The sequence below is a fragment of the Cupressus sempervirens genome, chromosome 3 (assembly GCF_028749045.1).
Source record: "Cupressus sempervirens isolate cs-2001-9-10 chromosome 3, ASM2874904v1, whole genome shotgun sequence".
NCBI classification, from domain to species: domain Eukaryota; kingdom Viridiplantae; phylum Streptophyta; class Pinopsida; order Cupressales; family Cupressaceae; genus Cupressus; species Cupressus sempervirens.
In genome coordinates, this window is record NC_143120.1 from 972714719 (window position 1) to 972729041 (window position 14323).

At 35.7% G+C, this 14323-nt stretch overlaps 1 protein-coding gene across 1 annotated transcript in view; it reads right to left on the reverse strand.

Annotated features, from left to right (window-relative positions):
• Window positions 1–13334, reverse strand: part of LOC149569993 (cucumisin-like) — a 33848-nt gene extending 20514 nt beyond the window's left edge. The window contains exons 1-11 of the mRNA XM_089817064.1: window positions 13266–13334; window positions 12765–12874; window positions 12570–12667; window positions 12287–12433; window positions 12088–12193; window positions 11350–11878; window positions 10951–11054; window positions 10619–10849; window positions 10420–10531; window positions 10122–10335; window positions 9516–10039 (exon numbers count right to left, since the gene is read on the reverse strand). Coding sequence (XP_089673190.1) covers window positions 9516–10039; window positions 10122–10335; window positions 10420–10531; window positions 10619–10849; window positions 10951–11054; window positions 11350–11878; window positions 12088–12193; window positions 12287–12433; window positions 12570–12667; window positions 12765–12874; window positions 13266–13334 — 2244 coding nt within the window. The remainder of the gene's footprint in view (window positions 1–9515; window positions 10040–10121; window positions 10336–10419; window positions 10532–10618; window positions 10850–10950; window positions 11055–11349; window positions 11879–12087; window positions 12194–12286; window positions 12434–12569; window positions 12668–12764; window positions 12875–13265) is intronic.
• Window positions 13335–14323: the final 989 nt, after the last annotated feature.

Below are 14323 nucleotides of genomic sequence, written 5' to 3' on the forward strand. Positions count from 1 at the left end.
ATCTACAGCCTATTGCATCACCTTGGCCTTTCGCTTGTTGGGGCCTTGATCTAGTTGGAACTATCACACCTCTCTCATCAGATGGACATAAGTGGATAATAACAACTACAGACTATTTCACTATATGGGTGGAAGCAGTCCCCCTAGTCTCAGTTATAGGAGTTCAGGTCTCCAAGTTCATCTTGTACCACATTGTTTGCCGCTTTGGCATCCCATCCACCATCTTCACCGACCACGGAGGTAACTTTGAAAATCTCAACGTGGAATAATTATGCACTTTGCTCCACATCTATCACCGCTTTTCTAGTCCATATTTCCCACAAGGTAACGACTAGGCAGAGGCAACTAACAAAACCCTCCTCAAAATCCTAAAGAAAGTTGTCAATGATTTCGGCTACGATTGGCACCTACAAATAAATCCAGCCCTATGGGCCTATCAAACCTCCTTCCATACATCCACAGGAACAACTCCATACTCCCTAGTCTATGGTGCCGAAGCAGTACTATCCATAGAGGTTGAACTTTTCTCCTTGCGCATATCTTTGCAAGGGCAAATATCAGATGAAGAATACAGAGTAGCCCAGCTCACCCAGCTAGATCTCTTAGACAAGAAGAGACAACAAGCCTATGATCATCTCACAGTCTATCAAACTCGTCTCAAAAGGAATTTCAACAAGAATGTGCTCCCACGACACTTTCAGTTGGGCGACATGGTCCTTAAAGAAAATATGAAAGTCCAAGCCGATTGAGAAAAGAAAGGCAAGTTTGAACCTACCTGGCTTGGTCCTTATGTTGTCACTGCCTCCTTTGGCTTCGGAGCCTATCAGCTATCTACACCAGAAGGACAACTCTTGAATGATCCTACTAACATCATTCATCTCAAGAGGTTTTATGCTTGAAGATCCTTGGTATACCTAGCTTTTGAAAAATACAAAAAAATAGTAAAGAGAAATAAGCATCCACTGGTGAAAACTTGGCAATTCAAGCACCTTGGACAAGTACCATGACAAAAACTTGGCAAACAAGCATCATGTGTAATCCAGCCATCCCTAGCTTAGCCTATCATCGTCATGCTTTTGGTCACATCTTGCCATCCAACTCCATCTTCCCATTTATCCACCTATCTTTCATCCTCTAGCTTTTATCTATCACTATCCACCTATCTTCTACAACCTCACCCCATCATCCATGCTATCATCCGTTTCCCTAGCGCCTTCAGCTTTTCCATGCTAGCTTCAATCCTATCTCATCCATTGTAAGACCTCCTTCTGCATGTCATCTTCTGACTGGGGGCACTGTATTCTTTGGAGATCTTGTCTTGTCCATCCTCCCTTGTCATTGGTATCTCGCTCTAGGCTATCCTCATGCAAATCCAATATCATCCTCTCATTAGCCATTCACTCTAGCGCCATCTATTAGCTCAACTACCACCAACCTTAGCATTGTCCCCATCCTTGGTCGCACATCTATCATCATCATTGGATGCATCCTGCCAAATCCATATCTTCTGCTATCACCTCATCCTTAACTTCTGCATCTTGCACCAACTTGAGCCATCCCGCGCATCTTATCATCCGAAACTCCTGTACAGCTTGTAAATCTTGTACCTTAGCTTGTAACTCTTGTACCAAAGCTTGTATTATACCTTTTAAATCTTGTACCATACCTTGTATATCCAAATCTTGTCCAAAGCTTGTACCATATTCTAGCTTGTAAATAATCTTGTATCCTATCACATGCACACAAAAAACCCCATTTTTACTTATGCTTTTCACAAACCATCCACCTATTCGCCTATCAACTATTACAGACATCCCACCCTTCACAAACATTTCCCTCTCACAAACCCAAAACATGAACAACCTTGTACATTTGTAACATATCTTGGTATGTCAGCTTGTACATCCTCTCTAGCTTAGTACCATTGTATCTATCCAACTTTCGTATTAGTTCCTCCTTGATCAACATCTTGCACACATCGCACAACCCTTGGTTAGCTATTCCAATTCATCCTTTAGCTAGATCTCCTGTCACCAAAGTGTTATCCTTCTTAGTTCAGCTTTCCAGATGCATCACTCATCCAGATCCATCAGCTTAGGTGCTCTCCGATAGAACCTTGCAGGATATAGCTTTCCTCATGTCTGATCTTGGTTCGTTAGTACCTCATCCTACCCATCTCGTTGGCAAACGGTTCTCTTTTGGATTTTCGCTTTCTTTTGATTTGAAATCTTCCCTTTTAGGTCTTGAAATATCTTTTCCAAACAATCTTTTTGTTCCCTCCTCAAAGTTGCCATGATCTTCCATATCATGGTATGCTGCGAATGGGGCAATCTGGGTGTAAGGTCTTGATCAAGTCTTTTGTTTGTTTTTCTTTTCTACTTGTGGGTTACCCAGTGTCGGTTCCTCTCTGATTCTTCCGAGATTCATGTGTGATGCTGGGGCAATCCTTGCGTGTTTTTTTTGAGTCAGTCCATCAGTCCTTTGGACAGTTGGTGAAAAGGCCTTGATGTTCTTGGTAACCTTGGCAATTAACCAACAGTCCTATAGCAAATCTAGTGCTCAACTACATGGTGGTACTTCTCTTTGAAGTATCCCCCTGCTCAACAAGCTTCAATGGATTCCCTTCATCTCAATTATCCCCCATCCATATCCAACATCTGTCTCTCCTACCCCAGCTTATGCATCAGTATCTCTTTGAATCAATCATCACTCTTAGCTTTAGGGATCCACAATCCTAGTCTTAGGGATCCACCAATCCAATCAATCCACCAAGCCTCATCTTTCGAGATCCACAATCCTAGTCCTAGGGATCTCCGAAACCCATCTTCCGCCAATTTGACTCTTTGAAATCCTATTGCATCAGCTTTATCATCCCATCATCCATCTCCCTATCCTGGATTCCTTTTTATAGCGCTCTGCTCCTTCATCCTCTTCAATCCCTGAAGTCTTAAGCTTACTTCCTCTTGTGCCTCTTACCTCCCTTCATCATTCTCTCATAGTGAGAGTTTGAGCTAATTCAACCCCTTCTCTTTGCCAATCTGAGCCTCCCTACTCATCCTGGATTCTTGATTTTTTCAAGAAGCTGTCAAGCCTCGCTTTCTTTTCTTGCCGCCTTCTTGAGGGGGCATCTTGCAGTCCATTCTCTCCTCTTCTACTCTAGCCTTGGGCATCTTATTTTTTTATCTTTGATGCCATGCCACTTGCGGCATCACATCAAAGAGGGGCAAAATGTAGACACCTAAAATCCGTTAAAAAATAAAGTATTTTTATTTTTTGAAAAAGTCCCTGATGACATCATCATTTATTAATTAATTTATTAATTTATTTATTTTTATGCCATTAAATCCCCTTGTCTTAATTAAAAATATTTAATTAAGGAATCCCTTCCAAAAATGTTTAAATCTTATTTAAACATTATTTCCTTATTTATTAATTATTTAATTAATAAATTGACCAAAAATCTCAAAATAAATATTTAATTTATTTTTTGCCCAAAACTTGGCCAATTTCCTTAAGATGACTAACCTCTTCCAAAATCTCCTAATCCTTCTTTAATTTCGATTAAAGGCTAATCCCATCATTTTCTACCCTTAATCCCAACTCAAAATATTTAACTAAGGTTAAATATTAATCCTCATATTTATTAATTATGTTTTAATAAATATCTCCTCAACCCAAACCTATGAGATAAATAAACTTTATTTATCCTCATCCTAAGCCTATCCCTAAACCCCCTTTTTAGCCTAATCCACCCCATCCACCCATACTAGCCAAGCTTAGCTACTAACTCACCCACCCTCATTGAATGCCATCCACTTGCATATCTCTAACAAGCTTAGTCTAATTCTAAATCACATCTAATCCCCCCCCCCCCCAACCTTGTCACATTCCCTAAGCAAGTTTAAGACTTTCCTAAACCAAGCAAAGACAACAATCTCAACTCCCTCCAAAATATTCCAACCACTAAGCCTTCAATGCTCTTACAAGGCCATAAAGACTCTTACAAGCCCCTTTATTGCTCTTACAAGCCATTAAGAAGGGTCTTTATGAAGATATTATCCCTTGAGCCTCCTTTGTTGACTCATCCTTGCCCTATCCTCCATCCACTCACCCTGTAACATGTGTCACTCCCTGATTGGTTGTAAAGAAGCACAATCCATGTGCTCTCCTCTCATGCAATCTAAGCCCTCCATAAGCTTTTTCCTTTCCTTCCATCTTAGCCCTCCATCCCTCAAGCCTCTTGCCTATAAATTGGATCCCCTCCCAAGCCATATCATCACAATCCTTGAGTTAAAGTTATAATGCTAGTTTGAGAAGCCAAAGCCCTTAACCATACCCTTATAATGCCAAATTGAGATCTCACAAAGCTACCAATTTTCCATTTCCCATCTCCATTGAAGCATAGTTTGAGTATCTTGAGCATACATCCCACATCCACATAATAGACTCATCCCTAAAACAAGAAAGGTCTCATTGAGAGAACCTCTTAATGGTTCATATTCTCAATTGAGGGCTTGTCTTAGTCTCTCATATATGTTATATTAGTGTTGTTAGTTGATGCTTTGTTTCTTTAAATAGATTAGTGTTTCTTGCTAACATATTAGTGTATACAGCCCCAACATCATCAACACGAGGAGGTAGGACTGACCTAGCCTAAGATATCATTAGGCTACTCAGCCTATGAATGGCTTTGATGCTCCGAGAGCTAGCCTCTGCCATAATATCAGGATGTTGCACTCTAGGAGGGGGGGAGATATCAGTGGGGGGGACAAAGGTGCCAACTTTCTTCCACTGGGAAGAGGGTCTATCCTGAGGAGCTCCTAGTTCTACACCCATGTTAGGCTTTGTGCTCCAATAGTTCACTTTAAGTTTCAACAAAAATTCTACATATAATTTTCTAAGGAAATAAAATGGCACATCTAAATTGCTATGTGGAGGGATATCAAAAACCATCCACCAACGATCCCAAAAGTTTGCACGTATGGCATCATTTGTGCACCATTTAATTGATAGTTTAAATTTTGTTGAGTTGACTGGTATACCTGTTTTCAGGTTCGCAAAAAGGCTAGCCAAATTCTCTTTGGTTATATTGAAGGCCACAACCTCATCATAGTCCAAACCACGATCAAACATCTCATGCATTTCATCACGCCAACGAAGAGTGGCATTTTGTTGGTTCATAAGAGTTTCAATGTTATCCGCTATGGTGTTTAACGTGGATAACATAGGAGCCAATGCAGGTACATTATTATATGTTCTTCACAAACCTCTCAATTCGGTGAGATTTTCATTTATCAAATTCTCGATTTGAGGAGGGTTTTGAGGGAGTAGAGGATCATTTGGTGGACAGTTTTGTGGGAACATTGGATCTTTTGGTGGGGGGTTATGAGGAATATTATTCCCTACCTCCGTGTCATCATTTTGATCAACCATTCCTATTGAATTGCAAAATGTCATATATATTTTAAAAAAAACTTTAATTTTAACAAAAAATTTCAAAAAATCCTAGATTCAACTAAAACTAACAAAACCATGATAAAATCTATTGAATTTATGTTAAAAATGATTAAAAGCAAAAACAAAAAAACCTTTATATCCGATATTTGATCCGTGCCCTCGAATACTAGTGTCGAAATAAGCCAAATATAGCCCGCGGGTCTATCGTTTTCTTTTAATATTGAGTCACAAGTATCGGATATCCGATTTCGAAATATACTGCTAATGCTAGATATATTATATATTATATTATATTATATTTTATTTTATATTATATAATTATAATTTATAATATATTATACTATTATAATATTATAATAATATATTATAGTATAATAATTATTATTATATTATTATAATTTATAATATATTATACTATTATTATTATAATATTATATAATATTACATAATATATTATACTATTATAATATAATAGTAATATAATTATATTATAGTATTATTATAATAATATTATGTTATAGTAATATATCATTTTTATCAGATATCTGATATGCCTCGGGCCTTACTTTCCAAGTTTGGTACCTGGATAGGTGAAAAAATGTTAGAGCAAATTTTGAAGCGCTTTTAGACGTCTTCAAACTCTATTTTTTTCACATCGCCACTTTTTGGCACACCATGATCCTGCACATACCCATAGGGAAGGTGTTAGGATTAAACCTTAGACAGAAATAACAATTACATGCAAATATAAACAATATTAGAAAATAATAGATCACATAGAAAAGAACACAAGACACCAAGATTTAAAATGTGGTTCACCCAAACCCTGGGCTACGTCCACCAAATGGCAAGTCCAATATTATTACGATCCAGTGATTACAACCTGATTACAATATGTAATCTCTTACAGCTCAATACCACCACAAGAACCAATTTTTGCATCACACCTTGTAAAACAATCCCTAACTCTAAGCCCTTTTATACAAGTATTTTTGCCACTTTAGGGTTAAAACTAGTTACAACATGCTGATCATAAATTGGTGAATATAAGCAATAGCCAATTGGCGAATATTAGCCATTGGCGAACAGTAGCCCACCATTGGCGAATAATAGCCTAAATTTTTTATGAAGTATGTACAATAATTCCTTGATCAATCACCACAAACTAACAGAAGGTGCCTCTAATAGGATCAACAAACAATGTCCTAGCTAGGGTCCCACCACTAAACCCAAATTAAGGTGTTTAAAAACCAAACCTTTGTGCACATTTTGTTTCATTCTGAAACCTATTTGTGAAAACTAAAAGAGTTGCAAGAACAATTATTTAACAAAGGATTCAAAGAAAAACAACAAAAGTGATAGAATGAGGGCATCATTTTAAATGTATTGGAAAAAAAATTATTTAAACGATAATTTATTTTGTATATATCAATTTAAATATACTGAAAAAACTAAATGGTATACTATTTATAGAATCAAATTTATTTAAAAATATCTATAATATGATATTTGATAAAATGAATATCTAGCAAGCTAATGCCTCCTATCCTTGTTGGCATTGATTTGGAAAGGAGAGGTGCTTAGAAAGTGTTTCTTTATGCTTGACAAAAATATTATCATTAATTGCACTAAGGGCTATAGAAGCATTAAGCGGATTAAGTAGCCTCCAAAAAATGCTAATTATACTAAATTAAATAATTAATTTGATTCTTTAGTATTACAAAATTGGAAGGAAAATTAGTTTTCTTAGCACTGATTAGATTAATTAATTGAAATACAATCTTTTATATTTATTATAGAGAATATCTGTATAGAATAATAATGCTTGAAATGAAAATATGAACAAATTGTATTAGTGAATTTCATAAATTTTGTTCAAAAGAGTAAACCCATGTTTGATAACAATTCTAGATAATGAAACATATGGGAGGCCATCATGGTCATCTTCATAATTTTGTGTTGCCTCCCAAACTAGTAGACAAAGACTAAGAATGTTTAGACAATAATTACTTTGAGGTAGATTATTCTTAGTCCTCTCCATAGGTAGAGGGAGAAAAGTCTGGCATCAAATTTCTTTTACAAAGTTGACTTCTCCACAAGTCTTACAGTTATCTATACAACCTTTTGATCTGTAGAAAACTTCACAAGCTCTTGGTTGGATTGGATTTTTGTTTTTTGTTCTCCTCACGAAGAATGGGTATGTCAACAACATCGTTACTATCATTAATGATATACAAGTTGTTGCAACTTGGTTTTTATGATGATATGAGAGATGAAATCAGGGAGTATCTTTGGATATAAAAAATGTATATCCAAGACGTTTTCCCCTTCAAGTGGTGCACATGGATGATGGTGCAAGTCACTATTGAGGCTACATGAAGCTCACAATGGTATACCTACATTCTATCTTTTGCCATTTTTTCATATTGTTCTATAAAATTCATTTTATTTTATTATGAAAGGAAAGGCTCAAAAACTAAATGATGCTCCATATATAGTCCACCACCATACCATGACACATTAGGTACTAGTTTTGATCACCTTCAAACTAATCTATTAGGGCTCTGAAGAAACAACTTCCACCTGGTTGAATTTTCTCTATTCTCATATGCATTCCATTTATTTGAGTCTCAAATTCTTCTTGGATCTCCTCCTCATTTCCCCCATCATCCAATAGGGCACTAAAATGAGATTAGTTTTCCTCTTTGTTTGTGGGTATTTTGGGAAAATGAAGAGATCCTATATGTTTTAGGTCAACCAATTTTAATTTTTCACTCTTCTATCTCATAGAATACCTTAAGTTATAATTCCATATTGGCTCTTTGAGTTGAGGTATTTAGTAAAATACGATACTCATAAAATTTGCACAATATTTAAACTATTTCTAGATGTTTCTTCTAAATGAGTTGACTAATGAGAATTCAATCATGCTTAATTAAAATAGACTAAATTGTTGGAATCACTATTGTTGTTACACCAAAAGCTTGAGCTATTAATGAATGTTACAACAACTAGAGATAAGGATGCAAGGGAGGCAGTTAAGCACATGTCACAAATCCATCGGTCTATGTTGGATAGAGTCACCAACCTACAGGAAATGAGGCACCAACCACCCAACAATCCCCCCCTCAATGTGACCTGAGAGATTTGAACCTGTAGCCCAATGCTCTAATACCACTTATTAGAATCACTGATAATGTTACACCAAAAACTTGAGCTATCAATGAATGTTACAACAACCAGAGACAAGGATCTACAGAAAGCAATTAAGCACATCTCACAAATCCATTGGTCTATGGTGGATAGAGACACCAACCTAGAGGAGATGAAGGCACCAACCTCCCAACATAAATATGCACACATCAAAGTCCAGGGAATACATATATATGTAGTATTCGCTTTCTCTTTTTAATCCTTAGAAATAGGGCTGAAAATTAATAGAAAAATAACAATATCCCTTAGAACCATTATGTTTAAGCATAGATTTCTAGAGATGATTATAGAAAGCTAGACAAGAGTGCACATACATGGTATTGAAAAGACTTAAAAAGATAAAACCACAAATCAAGTAGCAAAAATATTCAAGATGGCGATGATCAGATTTAAGCTTAAAGAGATAGAGAATAAAATAACTTTTTCAAGTGGAGGAATGAAGTATGTCAAGGCTAATAGAGAGAATCATAGAGAAGTAATATGTTTGTGACAAGTTGAGAGAAGAAAATAACATGTGTACTATATATAGAAAGATAATTTAGAAGATGGTTAATATGGATGCTGAGTTCTACCATGCTTACACGCATGTATTGATTAGAATGAGACATTGTGATGCATAAATCATAATTCTGGAAAGTTGTTACAATATTGTTACCACATATAATAATTAGTGTTAAAAATACATTAACAACTTAGAGATTTCATTTAATATATATAAAGCTATTAGCATAACCCTTGCATGATTCAAAGATGCAAGTGCTAGTAGTATTATTTTTGAAATAATGCTAAAAGAAATGATGCTTATAGAGGCTATCATCATCTTATTGTTTCATAGTATAATACACAAGAATGGGGCTTCTCACACTGTAATTGCCGTAACTCCAAGTCAATGCACCTGATAGTAAAGCGTAGTCATCTGGTACAACCTGACTTTCAATTTTTACTTTGTATGACATTTTTTGGTTGGATGATGTGAAAGTGAGTATATCTGGTTCAACTATTACATTCATTCCAGAGGGTGCATCTATTTTGGCTTGGTAAGTAGAGTTTGCAGGTCCTACATTTGTAACCGTCCTTGCAAACCGTGCAAAGATGTGTTCACTTGCATTGCTAATAACCATCATGGAAGGATAGTTAAGTTCTCCTACTCCATTTTTAGATAAATTTGAAGAACAACTGATAAATTCTGCTGTTAGCAAGCGTAAAGACGTTTCATTGTATCCTTGGCTGCATAACATGTTGATATAAGAATTTGCATCAGCATCATACACAAGCCCTGGATTTATGGCCTTGAGGGGATTGATTTGTCCTGCACCATATCCTAATTCTACAGCTTGATTGCCTTCTAATGTTTTATCCAATGTTGACGCTGCATCACAAATGAAATTGTTAGGATAGATGAGAAAAATGAATTAATGTATACAGATTTGGGTAGTAGAATGGATACCCACCTGTGGTCATGAGAGCAGATTTGATAGCAGCAGGAGACCAATCGGGATGAAATGATTTGACATATGCAGCTGCCCCTGTTGCATGAGGGCATGCCATTGATGTTCCAGAGTCTATGTTAAAATCTACTTCTCTTTTGTCCAAAGGATGCATGCTCATTGGCATAACTTTTGACCAAGCTGCTAGAATATCTACACCTGGTGCGGTAATGTCAGGCTGTCAAATAAATATGAAATGAATGGATTAGTTTAATGGTTGATTAAGATCAATTTTTGAATTCCAAGAAGATATTTTTCATACCTTTAGAAGATCTGGTGTGATTTTACTGGGACCCTTAGATGAGAATGATGCGGTTATGGGTGCTTGTAAATCATTCTTAGTCAGAGTTTTTGCTATGCTTGCCAAAGGTGACCTAAGAAATTGCAAGAGAATCAGAACATAAGTTGTCTTTTAAAACGGGCCTATTTGAAGACAAAAGAGGATTATTTATGCATTTTACCTTGAAGAATTGATGTAAGCCATGACTACCTCTCCCTGTTCAGTGGATATAACTGTGGCAGGAACCATGAATGAGAAAGCTGTATCATTCATTCTATCGGATATTATAATGGCACCTGCCCCTCCAGAGACATAAACTCCCTCATCTGGCAGATGATTGGGGTTTGTAAAGTTGCAAAGTACTATTTTTCCTTCGACTATGCTGCGATCCAGGGAATATAACCCACAACCACTGACCCAATTCATAATCATGCAAATGGTGAGCTTTGAGTTCAACAAAATGAACAAATTTAACTCAAGTAATTCTTCATGTGAAGTTCTTATGCATTTCACCTGGAGTCCCCTGAATTGAACCCGGCAGAAACATTTGTAGCGTCTCTTCCATACACAAAAGGATACCAAGACTGCTCCATTGTGAATGTGTTTACAACATGCCCCTGTTTCGCCATTAAAATAAACAGAGTAGTGTTGGAATTATTTGTTATTGTATAAAAAATTGGAACTATTAATGTTTGCTACAAATGTTAACTCAATCCAGAGAAGTTGATTAAGTCATGTCATAAATCTTCAAGGAAGTGTAATAGTTTGATACAAATGTTAAGTTTAACCTGATCCATAGAAGACGATTAAGCCATGTCATAGATCTTCAAGAAAGTGTTGACCACCAAATCAACAACAAATTATAACTTTGATCAATTAATCTTTAATTGAACACAATGATAACTGATTTACCTCGAAGGAGGTTTGATCTCCCAAAGTAAGTTGTGATTTGAATTGGCGATCAATTGTGCTTGCAGCCACTGTCAGAGACCAGGGTGAATAATTGCAAACAGATCCCTCAATGATATCATTACAAGCACCATTTGATGTCAAAATCCCCCTCTTCATTGCATGGAATGCTCCAATTGCAATGCTGTCTTCAAAGTAGTCAAGTGGAGGAAGGGTGCCCCTTGAAAAACCAATCGAAACAGAAATGACATCCACACCATCATGGATTGCATCATCGAAAGCAGCAAGGATATCTACAGTGGTGCATGAATCTGTCCAGCAAACTTTGTATATAGCAATCCTTGCACCAGGTACTCCTCCTCGCACATCTCCTTGGGCTAACCCAAAGAGGCTGGCATTTCTCACAATACTTCCAGCAGCTATGGAGGCAGTGTGTGTTCCATGTCCATTTGAATCTCTTGGAGAGATGAACTCATTTGCACCTGGTTCAGATCCTAAGCCTTTATAATAAAACTTTGCACCTATTATTTTCCTGGTGAATAAGTAAACATCTTTGTCATTATGGTATAATCTTAAAATAATTGTTGTTTGCATAGTATATCTAAATGACCATTCTAAGGGGAAAAATAAAGTTGAAAAAAGTAAGTCAACCTAAAAATCAAGCCTTAGTATATGATGTTTAAGCCATCAATATTTGAATTCAGATTGGAGAGTAGAACAAATGAGTTAGATTTCATTTACTTATTGCAGGTTTTGAAATCAGTTGTAGTTTGGCAAGCTCCCCTCCATTTTGAAGGAATGGGACCCAATCCAGTGTCATCGAAACTTTCTGATTCTGGCCACACCCCTACATAAAGATTATGTTTTTCAGAGTTCATATGGTAAACATGTGAAGCCATTTTAGTTATACCAATGAAGCTTCTACTGTTTTTATGTATACCTGAATCTATAACTCCAACAATTACATCACTTTGATAGTCCAAATGACTGATTTGCTGAGAGAGTGGTAGACCCACAAAATCCCATGACCTGCTTGTCAAGAGCTGAGCATTTTTGCTTTCAAACACCGAAACTACACCATCCGTATCTACAATTCACAAACAAGATTTTCAACCCATTCTTTGAAAATAGATGATAAATAAAGATTTTCAACCCATTCTTTGAAAATAGATGATAGATAAAATTTTTGTGGTAAGTAGCCATTTTAGGGGCAATCTAATTACTTGAGAGGTGTTGGGCATGAGAAGGAGAGAGCCAAGCAGCGAATCCATTAAAGCTCTTCCAATAACTATGAACCAAAGAGTCCTCTGCTGCCTCATGGCTTAACATAGCATATTGAAAACAATAAAAAATTAGAAATATAATTCTTCTTGATAACAATAGAGTGGGCAAAGGAGGAGGAGGAGTTATGAAGAAACCTTCCAAGTAGAGAGTGAAGCAGTAGAAGGTGAGACGCAGTTGCTGATGATTGGGAATAATCTTGTACATCTGAGGGTGTAACATCACCCATGTACACTACGTAGAGCTGCTGAATATATATTAGTCAGTAAAACAATTTTCTGAGATAACATTTGTTTTTGAGATAAACAAAACAATTTTAATCAGTAAAACAGTATCCAGAGGTAACAATATGTAAAACGGAAGGGGATGAAGATGTTACCTTTTCATTTGAGCGTTGAGAAGCAGCAGCGGAGATGAGAAGAATAATAAGAAAAATGGAGGGAAGGAAAAGATGAGTTGTGGCCATTGAGATCAGGTTAGTAATGTTTTGATTCGACTCTCTGAAAAGGCCATCTGTTATAGACATGGATTTGTAATAGATAAAACAAACATTGACGAGAATGAACAAAGAAAATTGTTGGATCAAAAACGTTAGTTTCGTCGTGAGTTTTGAAGACGATGCTTTTGATATAAATTACGAGAAGGCGGTATTTGTTGTTCTCTCGTATTGACAAGTTATATTGAGAAGGCAGGCCATGGTCGTCCATGGAATCGGAAAACTGTTATATGTACACCCTCATTTTTCTAATTTTTAGGCCAGTTTGGTCGCTGGAATATGAGTGGAATAGGAAAACGAAATTAGAATATGTTTTATATTCGCTGTTTGGTAAGCTCAATCGGAATTGGGAATAGGAAGACATATTCCAATTTTGCCCCTAAAATGAGCATATGTCTATGCCAAAAAAATCTGTTATTGGAATAGGCCATTTCCATTCCCATTCCGATTTTCCATTAAAAAATACTTTTTATTTTAAAAAAAAAATTTTTTTTCGATTTTTTTTTTTACTTTTACTTTTTGAATTTTTTTTAAATTTTTTTTTTTAATAACATTTTTAAAAATTATATCTATTTGTTTAAAAAAATGAAACTGAAAATGAATTAACTAAAAAAATAAAAATAAAAATTTAAAAATTAGAAAAAAAAAATTTAAACATACAAAACTTAACATTATTCCTATTCTATTTTTGTACAACCAAACAACAGATTAACATATTCCAAGTCGAATTCCAAGTGCACCAAACATGATTGGAATTCCCTATTTCTATTCCCATCCCTCATTTCCATTCCCATTCCATTTTTCTATTCTAATTTTCTATTCCTATGCCAGCAACCAAACAGGGCCGTGATTTACAATACTAGCACTTGCATCTATAGGAGATGCAAGGGGTATGTGGATAGTTTTAAAAAACGTGCAAGTCTATATAAGATAGTTTTCTGTATACTTTTCTTGTTAAGCATTGAATATGATGTGAAAGCATTATAAAGTATATTAATTATTTTTAAAAAAAAAAATTATTATATATGTAAAATAATATTTAAAAATTAATAAATAATTAACGTATAAATATGTTAATTTGATTGCAAATTTTGATTGTTTTTTTTAAAAAAAAAATTTCATTCGTGTTTCCTTTTTGAAATATAAGATTTAAAAATGGAAAATCCAACAGTTATATCTTGTTGGAAGGGTTCAGATTGT